Source organism: Manacus vitellinus, unplaced genomic scaffold, assembly GCF_001715985.3.
Source record: "Manacus vitellinus isolate BGI_N305 unplaced genomic scaffold, ASM171598v3 scaffold_8_pilon, whole genome shotgun sequence".
Classification (NCBI taxonomy): domain Eukaryota; kingdom Metazoa; phylum Chordata; class Aves; order Passeriformes; family Pipridae; genus Manacus; species Manacus vitellinus.
In genome coordinates this window covers 5,043,735-5,063,165 of record NW_021940864.1, presented here as the reverse complement: position 1 = coordinate 5,063,165, position 19,431 = coordinate 5,043,735, and the positions used below count along the sequence as shown (strand labels likewise).

Here is a 19,431-nt window from a genome sequence, read left to right as displayed (position 1 = left end):
TGTTCACTCACCAGACTATATTTCCCTTTGGAACTGAGGCATCCAAGTATAACTTCACGGAGGAACCATTAGCTTATCCTTCAGATGATTAGCTAAGATTTAGAGAAAGGTCTTAATCCATGAAAATACTAAAGTTGCCCTGCAGGGATTCCAACTTTTAACAGATTATTGAGCTTTTTTCTCATCCCCAGTCTTCAGCCTGGTCAGCTTGTGAAGATGACAGTCACTCCAGTTTTCAGAGAGATGAGACAGCTATTAAGAGTTCTGCATTTGAGGGGGGGTTAGTTACAATAGGTACAGTTGCATGTTTCCTCCTAATTATTCATTTCAGTTACAGACTGCTGGTTATTTAGCCTGGTTTGTTAAAGAATATACTTGCCTCCTCATCCTGGTATCTGTTTTTTTTTCCCTGAAGTACTTCTGTTTCATGGAACATAGAACATCAGTGGTATAAGCAGTAGCCCTAAGATCAGTTGTACATGCAGGTTAACAATCAACCTGAAACACTGATAAGCCCATAAAAGCAAATCTTCATCTGTTCAGGATTGTCAAAGCTTTATTCTAATTCTTTTTCTCTCACAAGAAGCTCTCTAGAATTTTGTACAAGTGGTAGAAGACCATTTTTGCCTCCAGGTATATGGTATGATGGCCACTAGAGGTAGTGATAGGAAAAGTGGGCTATATATATGAACCACCATGCAGTTATCAGTACATTAACCATCTTATCTTTGGCAGAAACATTAGAGCCATACAAACCTCAGTGGTTCTTCTTCAGAGCATTATAGGTCTTTTACAGTGAGGACACAACTGGGATTGCTATCTCTGATGAGTTGACAGCCTAAGCACGTGCAAGACATGCATAGAGGCACATCAGGCAGCACAGAAAGCATAAGCCAAGGTGTAAGAGAAGTACCCTGCCTCAGGCAGAGTTTGGATTTAAGGTAATTATGAAAGGCACATCTACTCTCAGGTTTTTTATGTAATTTCTTTTTAATAATCTGAAGGATTCAAAAAGCCAAAACCAAACAAGAACCCAGACCACAGCAGTTAATTTTTAATCTTACAAATACTGAAATGTCACAGGTCTGTAGAATTCATATCCCTGTTTCTCTTGCACTCTTCTGACCCATTAAAGGCAGACAGGACAGCAGATGAAGCACAGTTTTTGGCTGGGTTTGTTAGTAACTTCCTTCATCTGCTGCATTTATGGCTTAAGTGGGTCTGCAATCCAACAACCTTCCTGCAAATACCAGTACCCAAGAGAAGTGGCACAAAGCAGGACATGGAAAGGACTAAGGCATGCCCCTTCTGTTGGCAGCTGCATTTAAGCCATAATTATCTATACATTGCCTAAACTGTACAGGAGAGAATAAAGTTAATACAAAGGTGCTACTAGAGGGAATAAAGATCTTTTCTAATCAATACATAAGCTCTAAGAATTCAAGAACGCACTTCAGCAAAAGGTTTGAGTTTGGAAAAGCTACAGGGAGTGGAAATTGAGGTACAACTTTTTATTTAACAGAAAAAAGCTGTAGCTGAATGGAAGTGCAGGATAAAGATTAGGTTCTGTTTTAAGGCACAGGGAGGAGGGACAAGAACACCAAGTTAGTTGGAGGGAACAAAGGCAGGAGATGCAGGTGCTTTATCAAAAAACCCAGTAAAACCCACCAATGACCTAAAGCAACCTGCATCTGGTATTCAGGCAAGCTCCAGCATTAAGGAATCATGGATTTCACGGAGCCTCAAAGGAGCAGGTGTTCAAAAAGGGAGATAAGCACAGACTGGGACATGAGCAAGTTGACTGCTGAATGTCCAGTGAAAACACAAGCATGAGGTGGGTTAGAGCCAGACATCAAACACTGCAAAGCCTGCACACAACACCGGGTGTCTCATCTGCTCAATGGCCACAAGTTAATTTTCCTAGTGAGGAAGTGAAATGCTACAAATATGGAAGAAATCTATAATTAATGATCAAGAAATTAACATCCAAGTGAGTCATATAAGTGAAGTTAGGGAAACTAAGAACTATTCATTCCAGTTATTTATTGTTTATTGAATTGAAAGAAAGGGAATACAAACATTTCTGTTAAGTGCTGTGCACCAACATGGAAAAAGTGTTGTTTTTGTTTTTGTTTTTTTAAAAATCCTAATAAAAACAAATCAGAAGTTAATGTAGTTCCAATTGAACAATTTTAAAGATATGTTTAAAATACTACACATTTATAAAATAAAAAAGTTAAAACGGTGTTCTGTAAATAATTAGTAAAACAAGTGAAAATAAATACGAGACCCAAAGTTCTTATGTTTTTAATGTAATATAGCAAAGAAATTTTAACTACTTAATAATATCTGAGGAGAGTAACAAAAATCCAGAAAGTTTAAGAACGCAATCCTTTGAAACATTTAATATCAGTCCATAGCAAATAGTCATTACATACCAAAAGCTCTAAGTGTTAACTAGTTCCACCACAACTCCATATAAATCTTGACAATTTAGAAATCTTGAGATCAACAATAAAGTTCTTTTCTTGATCTCTACAGCTTGGTTTGTAAGTACATACATGCTTTGAGGATCCATTTTGTCCCATATGTTTTCAAGGAGCCAATAACTTTTTCCATCTGTGCCTAAAAATGTTAAGTTTCAAATCTAGCACATATACCCTAAGAATGAAAAATGTTTAAGAAAAAAGATGGGGCACAATGAATTTCAAATTTATAAAAATATACTGATATTAACCAAAACCTTCTGGTCAAAGGACACTTCACATACACACGACTTAAAGTATGCAATAAAACATGACAAGTACCTAGAACATTTGGTTCTCTGTCTGTTCATGGAACACATGCACACACACATTCATACCAGATGGGAGGAACACTCTCACAGATGTTTTACTGAATCCAGATTATCTGGATTAATTGACAGAAAACTTGTCTACAGTTTATTTCAACAACTAGAGGCAGCTACTGCAGCAGTAGTTCAACACTGCACACTTCAATTAAGTCCACCCTGTTTAAAAAAAGTGTCATAGTTAATGATTTTTCTTTCTAAACATTGTTAAAAGTAGCAGTTTTCAAAATTAAGTATGGCAGCTGAAAATGGACTCAAGCCAATGTGGAAAAGACAGGAGGAGGTCAAAAGGAGGATTAGCCATTTATGGGATGGGTGTTCCTCTTAAGTCATCTCAAAAAAAAAAAAATCAGATACAAGTGTACTTTGTAGCTAAAAATATGGACAAACTATTGAAAGTGCATTTTTCCTCCTCCCCCTTGAGTTACAGTAGTTTGTCTGTTGCTCAGTAAATTCTGCTTTTTATGTCCATTCTTCTCTCTCTACCTCCCTCCCCATTTGGGTCTACAACATATCCCCCTCAAGCTACAGCTAATTGTTCGAGTCCCAGTTTCCTGCTAAGGAAGCCTTTAAAACTGACTTTGGGCGGGAGCATCACTTAGCAGTGTAGAAGTTACACAACTAGACACAAACTCCCAACAGCATACGGAGTTTTATTAAACATTACCTGTTTGAAGCCAAGTTGAGAAGTAACTGGCAAGATCTGGGTAGATTTCTAGCTTGCATCTTTGCTCCAATCATAAAGAGAAGTTAACTTTAAAGTTGGAGAACTTTAGAAAAGACAGAGGGAATTTAAAAACAAAGGTGTCATTTCCCCCACTACCCTCCCCTCCAAAACAAGAACACAGCTGCCATTTTCCCTTTTGTGCTCCATTGTGCCCTTGAAAATTACTTACCTGAACAGCTAAAGAACATTCAGATAATAAAATGCTTCAGCACTTCTTTTTTTTCCAAGATCTGCCTTGATAGTAACCTGGGGCTACTGTGAATATTTTAAGCCAACAGGTGATCAGAGAAAGTTACAAAATGAGTACACGCTTACAGTATTTTCCTCTCTAAAACCATCGGTCTGTTGACTAGAAATACAGTAATTTATTGTGGGTGTGTACTTGTTCCAGCCTTAGACTCCAGCCTATGAACATTTTTAAGCACATGGAAATCAACACGCTGCAAACGAGCAAACTTATTTGGGTTTTTTCCCCCACCCCACCCCGGTCTCATTTTACAGTCTGTGCACAAAAAGTATTGGTACTTTTCAATTCACATATTGCGAATATGTGATGTGTTTGAAATGGTTTAGGTTCCTCTTTCATCTCCAGGTTGGAATGGTAGTCATTGCTGCTACACCTATAACGGCAGTTTGCTGTGGGACCAAGTAGTGTGGCAAAATGCAGACGAGTCTCACCTTCCTCTGCTCTCTGCTCATCACCCGTGAGGCGCTGACAGCGATGCAACGCCTGTGACTGAGACACTCTGGAAGCAGTGCCATCTGCTTGGAGCTTTCCTTTACATGGCATGGCTGCACCACGACACTAAAGGAGAGAGTTGGGAACACGTGCCTCTCCCTAACTCTGCTTCGTAATACTTGAAGTGGCCTTTATGGGTACAAACCAAGTACTGAAGAGACAGGCAGTATTTGGGCAGAAGTACTAGGTTTAAATTTCTAATTGCATTGCAGTGGAAACCGGGCACCAGCACACACACACCCCCACACAGCTTGTGCCAAGTAAGGAGTCCCACTCTGATTAGTTATGGCCACCACATTAAAAATGCCTGTTGAAGTGCATACGAGAATTTAAATCTCCACTTGAGATTTGATCCAGCCTTCACCACCTCCCTAGAGTTCCCACTTTATTCCCATGAGGTAAGCAAGTAGTGCCAGACCATTGTATGAGACATTATTGAAAGACATCAAAACCATTACTCTCCTTAATCTCCCTAAACAATGTTTGGTTTGAAAACACAAGTTCCAGAGTAAGACAATACTAGAATAACTTCCAAAGCTTCACATACTGGCATTGCTTACGAATTATACCGTGTTTTGAACATGTAACACACTGTTTTCAATTTAGGTAGTTAATTTTTCTTTAAAACCCAAAGGTTTAGCTTACTCAAATTTGATCTTCGGAACTTGCCTGTTTCCCTGCAACACCAACACCATAGGAACAAGCCTGACTAATCCTACACTGTCTGAACTAGGAAGAGAAACAAAGAGCTTCCTCCAGAACTAATTCATGGAAGGGGGAAATGATTTATAGTGTCAAGTTCACATATGTATTCCCCATACTGTGGAACAGTAATTGCTATCAAAGCATTCACCTTAACTTTAAGGCTGATGTACTGTAGACTGCAGATAAGAACATTAAGTTCCTACCTGGTTTTGGAGGTACTTAAAGACTAAGGTCAGATTTGGGGCTGGTCTCAACCATAGTATCAGAATCTTAACTCACACGTAAGTTTGCACACAAGGCAAGAAAAACACCAACCACCTGGCTGGAATCTAAAAAGAAAAAAAAAAATAAATCTAACCTTCACTTTGGTTTTCTGGGAAATACCACATTCCCATTCATCAAAGTGGCTACACTTTTCCCAGGAATTCCGGCAAACCTTCCCCCATCCTTCTTCCACACATGACTAATAAGAACACTAGATTATTATCTCATTAAAGGATGAAGTCCACACCTCTGTTCACACGACTGCATGGCATGCCCTTCCCTGCTCCCTCTTTACTTCGCAGCAGTACCAACACTACCTTTCCACCCACGGTGGCAAAAGGGAATCCAGTGCCATCCCATAATGAATTTGTGTGTAGTGCAGAAGCACAGAGATGCCCAGGCCATCTGTTTACACCAAAAAGAATAAATATTTAAATTATAAATGTCTCTGGTTTTTCCTTAACATGGGATATTAGTGGAACTATTCCTAGATGTGTCAAGTTGTTTACAGCACCAGCTTGCAACAAGGTCTGGGAGAGGCATTTAAATCCATAAACTTAAAAGTATATTCTCAACACAGAAATCTATACACCTTTGTTTATCAAATAAAGAAAAATTTCCATCGTAATACAAGTGTTTAATTATGATTTGTATGTTAATTACTTATACAAAATGTTGACTTTGTGAAGAAAGGACCTTTCAACACACTCCTCCCTTGAAGTGTAGTCTACCTTTTACAACAGCGTTGTTGCATATATTTATGTAATTTTAAAAAAACCAAAAAGACCTTTCCTTGTTTAAACTTAGCCTGGTGGTGCAGTCTGAACATCCTTTTTTTTTTTCCTAAATAATACAATTTATCTGTTAAGATGGACAGTGAGTTCCTCCATCTAAAACAAGCTTCACTGCCTACACAAAGCTCCTTCCAGCCACTGCTTCTGATTGGGTCTCAAGACACTCCAGAAAAGCATCAGTGATACCGTGTTTCATGACACTTCTTGCATTGTTTTAATTCCAAATGTATACAAATGAAGTCATTTTAATCCTATAAATAATTTATTTTTAAAAAATTGTGCTGTTAACCCCTTTGCAGGGCAACGAGCTATGTGAAAAGTACAAAACTTTTTGTCAAATGTGATACTGAGAGTGCTTTTGACATTGTTCATTGGTTTATCATCTCAATTTATATATATACTGCGCAACGGGCAAGGCTAGAATCCATGAACCAAGCTGCAAAGATCTCAAGCTAAGTAAGGCGGAGAGAGACTTGAGAAACAAGAGAAGGAAATACTTTCCTATCCAATGTATACTCTTCAGACTAAAGCACTCTTTCTATCAAGCCTTCTAAACTGTTAAATAAAGTGTTCCAAACAAGCATTTAAACTTCATTACACAGAAGAGCAACAAGAACAGTAGCCTGCCAGACAAAAAGGCAGGAGGGAAAAATATATATACTGAGTTCAATGGTTAGCCTGAATGTAGCACAGTTCTTCACAACCGATGGGGGGGTAATTTCAACACGGTGTCCAACAAAGTTCTAAGGACGTGCTTCATCTCGACTGGTTACTATGAAGCAAAGGTGGTAAATGTTTGGCCCCAACCGGGCTTCAGAAATGGTTCTTTTTCATGACGAGCATGTCTGTCCAGCTATCAATCATGTTTGTTTGCACCAAATCCCAAGCCATTTAAAATACGACTAATTAAGTTAAACTGAAGTCGTCTGCTCCAAATTCGCCATCAACTATCCATGCTACTGCATTCCTCTGAGCAAAAACAAAAACATAAAAGAGAAAGAAATCACAGCTGGAAGATCTTAGCAATAGTTCATATTTCTGTTATAAGGTAATTACAGGTACAGTGTATTTACATAATTTTACTGAACATGCATTAGGTTAATTTAGCTCATACTGTAGCTAAATTCCATGCTAAAAATTACTTATTTTAGATAAAATTATTAATATCAATCTAGAAATTAATTTAGCATGTTAAGTGTGGGTACTCAAAAAGCCTCTGTTCCAAAGAAAAGTAACACATTTGCATTTGAGTTCCAGGAGAGTGTTCTAATTACAAAGCTGTCTTGCTAACCATTTAAGATTCCTAAGTTGTTAGGTATTACTCTGTGCACCTATACCTCTTGCAAAAGCATTGCTGTGAGAAATCTATTTTCTGTTGGTTTGGTATTTATGGCACTTATTAGTTCATTTTCTGTAGGAACTAAGAAAGAGTGAGCAAGCCACTAACTAGAGAAAACCAAACAACAAAACCATGAGTAAAACCAACTGGTGGACAGGCTCTGAAGGTACATTCCAGGTGTTACAAACAGATTAGCCAAACTGGTCCACCTAGTTCAAGACTGGAAGCAGATATGTCAGAAAGCACAAGTGTGTAGGGAGAGGAGGTAATTCTTCCTCCTAATATCCTTCCAATTTTCAGCCATTTTTACTTAGGGGACATTCTGAACTAGAAGTGTTTACTTCTGTAGTAGCACTAAATGGATTTCTTTTTGATTACTCTGCCCAGGTTCCTCTTGAACTTGTATCCACACCCAGTATTAATTAGGTCCTGTGGCAATAGGATATACTGTACTTCTTTTTAATATCCACTGCAAATACATATTCAACCTGGTAGTAAAATGCATATAAACTGCAGAACAACTCCCCAGCAGTCATCTCATTAACAGTCCTGGGGGAGGCAAGAAGGGCTGGGAACACATGCACATTTTGACAGCACAAAAACGAGCGTTCTCTCTCTCTCCTGGACACATGTAGTTGCTGATGGTTTAGTAAAGGTTCAGTTTTCTAGAGATATTCCTAGGGAAAACTTCACACTCTCTCCAGACTTTGGAGATTCGTTTTGTAAGCATTGTAATACCATTATTCAACTTGCAGTGTGATTAGAATGCATTATTTAAATTTTAATAACATTTTACGTTATTAAACCTCAAGCATTGGGGGAAAGATTTTTAAGATGTCTACATAAATAAGTTAATATAATCCTGAGGTCTTAGTGAGACCACAGTTTTCTTCTATAGGGCCATGTCAGAATAATTTTAGAAATACCAGTTCTTTCCTTTTTATTCCACGGTATAAATCATTTAGATAAAAATCAACAGTCATACACTAAAAAAAAAAAAAAAAAAAAAAAAAAGAAAGAAAGAAACAAACCCCAAAACAATCACACCAAACAAAAAACCCAGTAACTTCTTACACAGGTTTTTACCTTCAATATCCTGGTTGTCTACGAAAGGCGCTGGTCCCCATATTCTAACAGTGCCATCGTCGGAGGCGCTGGCCATCATGGATGGGATCTGCGGGTTCCAGCTCACACAGTTGACTGTACGTGTGTGCCCTGTCAGCTCCGCAATCGGCAGCTCACTGCGCTTGTGCCAGATATACACTTTGTGATCTACACAAAACACACATTTAAAGAAGACTGAGAAACACTGTCCTGCACAGGCTGATTTGTTGTATCAACCAGCACTTCCACACAAGCTCTCAGCAACTCGGCTCTCATTAATGTTGCAAAACCTGTGTCTAAAACCCATGTCCCAAGTGTGCAATAGCACTAACAAAATTTTTATTCTAAAAGCAATCAAAAGAATACAGGTCAAGCTCTTCCATTAACACCTTCAAATACTAGGTATTTGAAGAAAAACATCCGACTACAATGTTTTACAATGCAAATAAGAGAATACACGGCTAAAGAGAGAAACCAAGCTAATCTTGGGGTCGTAATCTTATTCTAAAGGAAGATTTGTAGATTTTTTTCTCCCCTCAAATAATTGTATTTACAGATTAGTAAAGGTATTATAAAGTCATGAGTACTAAGACCTTATAAGCACCTCCTGTTAATGACTGCTAGATAAGATCACAGCTCTATAGTTTATGAAAAACATCTTAATACTAAAAACCTGCAACACTCCAGTGAAAGTGCAAACAGAGCAAATGAGGGAGGGAAAAACTTAATGGCTCAAATTGTGAGCTATTACTGTCTTTAACAATTATTGTGTGGTATTTAGAGATATCAATTTGCACATATTAAAGCAGGTGCAATAAACAACCCTACAGATCTTATTTTGTGATGGGAAGTTTTAAATTACTTCTAGCAACATCCCTGAAATAGAATAGCAAACTGGTTAGACGCTCTACTGCAATTTCTAGAGAAGTGTATTTGGCTTTATAGCCAGCCACAGTTCAGAATAAATTGAGAGTGGGAGTGTCTCCCAGCTGTAGACTAGCATCCTGTAACAAGGCTGTGGGTTTACCTGTCTAGTAATGTCTGTGGAATATTCCAAGCAGAGCTGCACAAACTGAACAAGTATGTATTGCAAGTATTACACAAAAGCCTGGTATTCATGTCTAGCATATCAAATGGAAGTATTTTAATCTATTTGAAAGGCTTTAAGGTAGATGTCACTCTGAAGGCTGTTTGCAAACAAACCAATCTTCCTCTGTTCCTCCTCCCAACCCCTTATAAAATAAACTTGCTCTCTGACCTACCTGCTAGAAAAGCATCATGGACCATGTGGTAACAACTGTCTTCTGCTGAGCCAGCTCACTTCAGTGTACCACCTTTACATGTACTCATATCGACACAAATGTTCTGGTTGTGCTTACACTCCACTTAACCATTGCAAGAGACCACATATCCATGCAACCAACACCAAACAACACAAGTCACACTCTGCTTACACAGACAAGTGTAAGGACACACAAGTCTCTGCTGCCTGGGAGAATCAAAGCCTAAACACATACCAGTATTTTGGTTTGGAAAAAACATGTTAGCTACATTAAGGCAGCAGTCAATCTCCCTCTCAAAGACCTCTATTTTCTTCCTATTGATGCAATGGTGAGAAAAACCCCTACCTAGCTGACAATATGCTTTAAGATGTATTACAATGTAATCCATTACTTTAAAAGAGACTATGGCAATGTGATCTGTTATTTTTTGTTTGTTTGCTTATTTTTTAAAACAGGACTTTCTCAGTAGCCCCATTTGCAACTTCAGTACAAAGAGGCAAGAGCTTGAAAGAGTTCAAGTCTAAGTAGATAGTGTACCATCAGTTTCAACTACTGCTCAGTAGTTTTTAGACAAAGAAGATAATAAGGAGTAAATAAATGGGGGAAAAAAGGACTGGTGCACTACAGTATCTATACCTACACATAGTTATGGCTAAACAAATCCTGAACTTTTGGATACTCGGGTCTCAAACCAAGAAGCTTGTTCACCCATCAGAAGAGGTTCACACCGGACTAGGAGACTGGAGGTGCTGTCCTTCAGTCATATTCGACTAGATATGCTCAGAGGGTGAAACCTGGTTTTATTTTAGACATATTTGGTATTTTCCAAAAAGAATAGTAGTGTTTCCTAACATCTTAGTTACATAGCACTCACAGTGATTGTTGACATATTCCAAGAGTAATTCTTAGTCCTGCATAAGCTTGAATTTTAAGTGACCTACATGGCAGGTGATTGCACTATAGTGACAGAACTGAACCAATTCAAGATATAAACCTTTAACAAATTTCTGCTCAGTTGAATAAAAACACACCACAATGCCTTTGATCACCAAGAAACCCTACCAGACTATGTCAACAACTGCTTAATTTGAGACTTCTGTCTGCAATTAGAATGACTACTGAAACTAAAATAACCTCACCACACCTGTATCTTCAACAGGCAAATGAAGCTGTTATTCCCCAGGAGTACTTTTTGTTCAAACCATAAGTCTAAATATCACACCACAAAAAGAAAAATCCTCAAGAACACCTCACCCACTTTTAATTAAAATTGTGCAGATGCTTTTGCTTCAGAGGAGCAACACAAAAGAGTCATTAATGCTTTCTACTAGTACCATCCTCTCAGAAGATTCTTTCTGCTAGCCCACAATTACTTCTTGAAGTATGCCTCAATCTCAGCACACCTCAAATTTATTTCATGAACCAGTTTGCTTGCTTTTATAATGTTGTTAGCAACTATTACTGACAAAATTAAGGTATAGGAAGGATACAATGTTCCAGTTTTCTGCAGAAGGGAGAATGGTGTTACCTTCACTACCACTCGCGATGAAATCTTCATTATGACCTCCGAAACACGAGTGAATTGTGTAGAACCCTTGTGTAACACCTTGATACTTTCTCACTAAAACTCTGTCTTGTAAGTCCCACAAGTGAACTCCCTGGAAATAATAAATATAAGGAGTTTCATCACAAACATTATTAATGGCATTTTTTTGAACTATGAGAAAAAAATTAAACATGAAAGTACACTACTTCAGAGCCAACCTCAGTACTGTTGCAAGATAAAGAGAGTAAAGATGTATCAAAATACTAAACTAAACTTTCAGCCTTTCGTCCCTTCCATTCTGAAAGCTCCTATTCTTATCCAAGGTTCCAAAAGCAGAATCAGATAAATAAAATCTAATTCTCATGCCCCAAGACTTTTTCACCTGCCACAATTCTTACTGTACCTGGCCCTCTGATGCAAAAGCCAGTTAAATAACATTTAGCAGTACATATTTCACAATATGAAACTCTTGAGTATAAATCAGTAAAAAAAAAAAATTCAGTCTCAAGAATAAGATTGGCTTATTTTCAGAAAATTCCATGCTCTACCTATGAATATTAAGGCCTTCATATTACATGATATACAACTGATTAATACCAAATATCCCAACTCACATCAAAATATTTAAGAACAGGAAGCATTTGCAAGATTTATTTGCATTTCTATTCAACATCACCAACTCACCTGAGTTGCTACATTTAACAAAGCTAAACGGCCATTTTTTGAAATAGTAAACGACATAATAGGGTGATCTTCTTGTACTCTGAAATGATAGGACACAAGTGTCAAGATAACCAGATAATGATGCAACACCAAGGTAAAAGGCATGTCCTGTATCTGCAATATTATCAGGAAAAAATAATTCTGAATTCCAAATTAGGTATATCTTTATACATCAGTACAAGCCAGGTCTGCAATAGCTTGCTTTTATTTATGATAAATCCCAAGGCCAAGAGACTTCAGACTTCAACTCCTAATTCAAGGCAGGATCCTCTAAAACATGCCAGGAATTGAGAGGACTACAACTCTTGATGACAGAAATATCAACACATCCACTACTCAAGTGCTTAGGAAGTTATTTCTAATACTTGATCTAATGCTGCTTGCTGGAACTTACTAGTTCTTGTCCCATGCTATTCTTGTCTTCTTTTAATACTGAGAGCATTTTAATAATTTGTTTCCCATCCTTCCCCCCAAACCCTTCCTCAACCTTCTTCTGACACTAAGAAGCAGGAATTCAAAACCAAAGAAAGAAGTAGCAGTTACATGTTCCTGTCTGTGAGATCCTCAAAGTTATAACCCCGAATTCGCTGGTGTGTGTCCGATGCTAGAACAGTTTTCCCATCACTCAAGCACCAAAGGCATTGTACTCTCACCCCTTCCCAGGAGTCAAGGAGATTACCATCTAAATCCTGATCAAAAGAAGAAAAAAAAAGACACAAACAAGGAAAAAAAATGAACCATTAGTCTCAGATCTCTGAGGAGTTGTGACACATCTTTTTCACCTTCTGTTCAGAAAATTGCTACAGAAAGCAATCTTACCCTTTAAAAGGGAGGGCTTGGTTGTCATAACTGAGGGCTTTTGTAGGAATCTGCCCTGGAGAGCTGAGAATCCCTTTTGTCACTTATTTTCTCGCGCATGACATGTGCCATCTACACCACATCACTGAGCTGACCTTTGCAGTGAGTGAGGTTTACAAACTGCACTATTATTCCAGGCACCAAGTCAGATGGCAAATAATCAAGAACAGGGTGAGACTGTGGACCACCATCCAAAATCAACACTACTCAGATAAGGAGAATTTCAAACTCCTGTTTACACGAGCAAAGACAGCATGCAAAAACTAAGAAAGACGTAGTCAAAATTCTATGGAATAAATAACATTTGTGGACAAAAGCACTACTTTTTATTAGTGTATTTTCTGGAGAAGCTAAGAAAAAATTCCCACACCACAAATACTCCTTTAGGCAGACCAAAGATGCTCAAACCCTTCGAACTGCTACACACAGAAGTGCTGCTGAAATACTTGCATTAACGTACTGCTTCTTTCAATTACAAAGGATCGGAAGCTTTAGTGTACACACACATGAAAAACCTGAAAAAAACACGAACCTCAGATTTGACCAAAATTTAATTTCTTGCTTTGTTTTCAATGGGACAGAGGCAGAGAACTTACACACTGATAGAACTGTCCACGCTGACCTCCCGTTACAAAGCGCTTCCCATCAGGATTCCAGGCCACGCTTGTTAAACTGTCTTCATGAGACTGGCTCATCTTTGTCTTCAGCTCCCCAGTCTGTAAAATAAAGGCAGCAAGGCCTTATACCAGAACCCTTTCCCAAAATGGCACTGATAATTTTATCTGACACGTGTAGTGTTTGGCAGTGCATGTACTTCAACATGTTTATTAAAAAGCAATACTAACCAATCAATAATGCAGTAAGAAGGCAGTACTACTTTAGCATCTCCAGTGATTTTGGACTTTATTTGGGACAATTTCTTTTGTCCCTCAAGTCAACGGAGATGGTGTATCAGACAACTGAAATATTATGAGCGTGGAATGAAAAGAAATTACAAGAACAAGTCAAGAGCAAGAGAAGCACTATCAAATGAAAAAAAACAAACAAACACTGAAAACGAGAGAAGGAGACTATAGGAGGAAAAGACAGATGACAAAATACATTTTGGTAAGAAGTTAGGAGTATCAGTATTTAGATGTTTTCCTCCCCGAGCTGAAGCTCTCCAGGCCAAAATTCAGCTTTCATCCCTAGTGTATAAAGCCACCGTTTCACAAGACAGAACACCAATGAGTGGCTTACCATTGTCAGAACAGTAAGGGCTTCTCTCTATTCCCTTGTGCCAGCTCTAGTGCTTTTCACTGAGTCAATTTAGTCAATTAAACAGAAGAAAAGTGTTCCAAGGGTGAAAAAAGGGAACATTTTTGTTTTAGGAAACTGAATTAGTTCAGAGTCCAAGACAGCACAAGAAAGACTATACAGCTCACAACTGAGGCAAGGGAAGCTTTTATATCAACTCAAGTGCCCATAAAATTCAACAGCAAAAAGTGATTTGCAAATTCATGAAGGAAATGGCAAAATGCCCTAGTGTCTGACTGAAAGACAAAGTTCTGAAATCATAAATTTAAGCCTCTGTGGATCTTACTTTTGCTGCTTGTTAAAATCATCAATGAGCAATTGCTTCCCTCCAATGATATTTCTGCCCTCTGCTTCTCTTGATTAATTTGCTGTGCCTCTCTTCAAAACCTCTTTAAGGTTCTATGCATTCACGCCATCCCTTCTCAGAAAAGATCCATAACTAGATACACCAGAATTGCTGCACAATCCCAGGCACTTAGACTTGAACTCTAATTTCAGTTCTGTACAGAGTACAGAATTTGTAGGCTGCCATAATTATTTTTTCAAATTAAAAGGGGGGCAGGGAGAACAGCATCTCTTCTTTACACTCAACACCTTCGCACAAGTTTGTAGCGGTTACTTCTTTCACACCTGAAGTATTCAGACATTGAAACAAAAGCAGCAGGCTGACCACAACGTTTTTTATTTTTCACTCTTAGTCACCACTTACTTCTACATTCCAGAGCCAAAGCTCAGAACAATCATCTGGGCCACAGGCAACAAGGTAGTTGTCATCTGGACTCCAAGCAATGTAAGAGACCCCATACGCGTGACCTTCTAATGTCTTAGGTAGTTTTAGCTGGTGAGTATCCTGGAACAAGAGAGATACTATTGAGACAATGCAAATGAACTCCTACTAGATTTCACATATCCAGTGTGTCCAAGTACAGCACAGCAAGTTCACTTTAAGCAACTTGTCACACCTGTGAGACATGAATAGGTTCCTACTGGAAGAGCAACTGCCAGTTTACAGAGTAGGGCCAGGAAATGAAAGCTTCTAAGGGCAAAACAAGAACACTTGTAGGTATTTTTGTTCTAATCTGTGATTCTAACTGCAAACCTCACAAAATACCACTGTGTACAAAGTTTTACATTACATTACACTTGCTTTAGTACGTAAGATTTCTGTAGTGTCAAGTCTTTCTGCATCTACTGGAGTATGAAAAGTAATATTATCTATATTTTACAGAATTAAGTTACTTGCTTAAAAGGCATGTTGGAAGCCTGGTACAGTTACACAGAGCCAAAACCTTCACGTAGGCTGACAAGGGAAAACCTTGAAGTGCCAATATTTTTAGAAACTTGAGCGTATCTTGTGTGTGCTGCTCCAGGAAGAAGTTTTACAGAAAGATATTTTTAAAAACTTCCCTGAGAGGTGTTCTTAAAGTGTTGCCTACAGCAAGCTGTTTTCTGCCAGATTTAGTGAATGAAGCATACTTGGCACATGCATCATCTTGTATCATCTTTATATTACAACTGTTTTACTGCTGCCTTGTCAGAGGAACTTGACTTTCAAGAAGCTTATAAAGATAAATAGTACAGTGAGATACTGTGAAACAACCACACATTGGCTTCCTAAATACAGAAACATGCTTCAATACAGTATTAGCACTGACTCCTGACAACAACATGCATATACAGAAAGTAGAACAGAGCTTGTTAAACTGCTGACAATTTTTGTGAAGCCTCTTGGAAAAGGGAAATCAAAATTGTTCTCCCTCTCCCGTGGTTTTTCTCTGCATGGCAGATGCTTATATCTCCAAATTTTTTTCAAAAAGAGTGACTCATTTGAGAATCTAACTTGATTTCTCTAATTGTTCCTTCTCTTTCTTTTGTTTCAGTATTAATCAACAGAGCACCTCTTGATTCTGCAGAGGAAGAATAGAAGAAGAGTGACCTGAAGGACTGTTCTGTGGGATCAGCTGCAAGGGATTTGGTGACTCTCAGCCAGCCTGCAGCTTTGAGGGTTCTGCTGATGAGAAAAAGCAAATTCCTCAAAAGAAAGTGAGATAAGAATAATCTTCAGAGCACAGAGAAAGAGGGGCAAACGAGTGGACCTCCTCAAGACCCCTTTTCCATTCTAATCATTACTCCTGGACTGCATTAGACACAGCTGTGTCTGTAGCCAAAATGATCTGCAAGGAAACTGAATCATATGTGACATCTCACATCCTGGAGCTTGTCTGCAACTAATGCATTTCTTCTTAGAACAGAATTAAAGTAGCCAGTCCCTTCAGCATACTTGAAACTCATTAGGAGCAAGACATATAAGATATTCCCCTTCTAATGACAGAACTCTGTGGCTGTTACTGTTTTCCATACTGCTCTCATACTTCTCTCCAAATACAGCAAAACTGCTATACCATGTTTTGCTCTAAAACAACAGTCAGTGGAATTTCAGGCAAACTTTCCCAAACGTAGTCAATCTACTTCCCACCCACCACCTAAAGAAATCTCAGGAGTTCTATCCCTTACATTATCCAAATTTTTTGTTATGTAGAAACAACTATTCGAGCATCAGCTTAAGTCTGCAGTTGAGCTCCTTGGCTGAAAAGCCAAAAACCTGTCAACAGTTTTCAGAAAGTGCAGGAGATTTTTGTAAGGAGCAAGTTAAAGGAGAACTCTAAGAAAGAGAGATGCAAGCCAGGAAAGGTGGTACACCAAGTGTAGTTACCCTGTGTGCTCTAAAGATTCTGCCACACTGCATAACAGTCAAATGATGCACAAACCAAGTTCACTCAAGACATTATTTAATGCTGTTGAGTCTGAGTAAGAACTTTGAAATTAACAAACGAAAATAAAAACAGAGACGTGGGTTAAGACAGACGCACCTACATGTCTAAAGTCAGAAAAGAAATAAGAAATTCATGGTATGAAATGAACACATTGAAGCAGCGTCATTACACTTCAAGAAGGGTGATGAAAAAAAGAAAGGGAGAAGTGAAGGATTCTTACACACATGATGTGTGTGGAAAAACAAATACTGTTCATTTAAAACAGTCTTCTCCCATCACTCACCCAGACAGTGTTGAATAGATGTTTCCATGTAGTTTATATATGCAGGTTAGAATAAATCTAAATACCTAAAGCCTTGAAAACCTGATTAAACTTACAGTTCAAAAGACATCCTCAACTGCTACAGGAAATGTGAGAAGAGTGCTCTGCCAAATATGAAAATGAATCCTTTGAGTTATATGGCCTAGTGTTATTGAGACATCCACCTACTTGAAAGGGTTTCAATTTCTTTTTTAAAGAATTCAAAAAAAGAAAAATTGACAAAACTCTATAAAGCTGCTTTCCCACTAGCTATTTTTTAAGAGATTTGTTTCTTTAGCAACCCTTGTTCAAACAGGTAAGCCTAAAACACTCACAAAATATTTGTTTGCTTTTATTAACCAGATATCAGCTAACAATTAACTGTAAGATGTGCTAAGCAAGATGTTTGGTATTAAAATCCATCAATATAAAAGGAAGATGGGTGTCTACAACCAACTGATAAGTTAACAGCAAAAAACACTTGATCATTAATTTCTTTAGAATTACTGTTCGTTAAAAAAACAAACCCAAACAAAATACTGGTATTTCCAAACTAAATAACAGAAGTCAGCTTTGCTGATATGCAGCTCTTGGCCCAGCACACGCTGGCCCCAGTAACACACAAATCACAGCAGTTCTTATGCCTGAAAAAACCACGGCATTGCTGTCAGTCCACAGGCTACACATCAACTATGCACATGAGAGAGAGTTTTAAGTCCTTCCATCATTTTAGTACCAAAAAGGACTCAGGCTGTATGGCTTCCTAACCTGAAATGGAAGAAAATAATTAAGTTCAGCTCTCAAATCCTACTGAAAATCAGCATGGATCTGAAAAACCTTTCATCTTCCATTTCACATACCGGGTACAGTTGTGTTGTTAAAAAACTGTAAGAACCTCATTTCTCATAGTGTTTTACAAAAATTAGTAACTTCAAATATTGTGTGCATATGTTCAAGTTCATTCCGTTTTCAATTGTTATGAAATATATGGACATACTTTCATAATCATTTCTATGAGTCAATTAAAACAGTGTCAGATTAAATTCATCAATCTTTTTATTTACGTAAGAATAGAAATGAGTAGGAAAAATATATGAAATATCCTACAGCTACAAGATTTAAGAGAAATAGTGCCCCATATTATCAAAACCTAAAACTGCAGTCTGTAAGAAAATGGATGAGTATACTTCTACGTGCCTGCGTGTTTAAATCTTTGTCTCAAGACAAGGCAAATCTACAACAGTGACTAGCATGAAGTACTATACTGATACAACTTTTAGTTTAGCACATACCATTTTACTACTCAGGGATAAAGTAATAAATGGTGAAGTCAATAGACTATTTAAATCCAAGTGTACTACTAGCAGCAAGGTAACAGAAAGGAGTTAGTCACATAAAAAACCCAGAAGTACTCTCAGTAAGGGTGATTTAGAAGAAAGGTTCCTCACTGCCATGCTCCTTCCACTCTCACCCAGTGCTTCTCGAGGCCTTCAAGCTGAGAATCTTCCCTGGAGGGCAATAGCAGGCTCTACCTTGTGGTACCAATTAGGACTACACAAAGTTCCTGCCCCAAAGCTGCCAACAGTTCAAGCCTAACACTCACCATCAGGTTTACAAGTGTCCTCCTTCACTAATTTACACCGATCAGGATCTTCAGACTCTTACATCCCAGAGAAATACCCAGTCAAAGGGGTTACAAGTACCTGTTAGCCTGTCCCACCAACGTCCTATGGTTTCATCCTAGTGAGAGAAAGCTGAGAGGGAGGGGAAAGACAAGTCAAACATTTTAACACTTGGCACACTTACTGGATCAACCTGCCATATAATAACAGTTGTGTCCTTAGATCCTGTTGCTAATTTAGTGCCATCGTTGGAGAATTTACAGAACCACACTTCATTACAGTGCTCCGTTAGTATCTGCTGTGTATAGCATGGGAACTGTTTCCTGTGAAAAGAAAGGCATGAATTTGCAGATTAGTAAGAAAGCAGCAAGACATTTTTTTGAAAGTCAAGTTAGTAAAAAAAAAAAACCAACCAACAAAACAAAAACCTTATTTAAATGTAAGGCCACACAACTCAGAAAATTCCTCTATTAACAGCTGCTTCAAGTAAGTACAGAATGAAGTG

General features: G+C 38.1%; 1 protein-coding gene across 2 annotated transcripts in view; it reads right to left on the bottom strand.

Annotated features, from left to right (window-relative positions):
• Positions 1-2,282: 2,282 nt before the first annotated feature.
• The window catches only part of WDR26 (WD repeat domain 26), a 30,489-nt gene continuing 13,340 nt past the window's right edge, over positions 2,283-19,431 (bottom strand). For both annotated transcript variants that reach the window (XM_018085035.2, XM_018085036.3), the window contains 8 exons: positions 19,111-19,249; positions 14,939-15,079; positions 13,530-13,649; positions 12,619-12,764; positions 12,037-12,115; positions 11,335-11,464; positions 8,506-8,691; positions 2,283-7,049 (listed from right to left, as the gene is read on the bottom strand). In XM_018085035.2, coding sequence (XP_017940524.1) covers positions 7,024-7,049; positions 8,506-8,691; positions 11,335-11,464; positions 12,037-12,115; positions 12,619-12,764; positions 13,530-13,649; positions 14,939-15,079; positions 19,111-19,249 — 967 coding nt within the window. In that variant the 3' untranslated portion in view covers positions 2,283-7,023. The remainder of the gene's footprint in view (positions 7,050-8,505; positions 8,692-11,334; positions 11,465-12,036; positions 12,116-12,618; positions 12,765-13,529; positions 13,650-14,938; positions 15,080-19,110; positions 19,250-19,431) is intronic.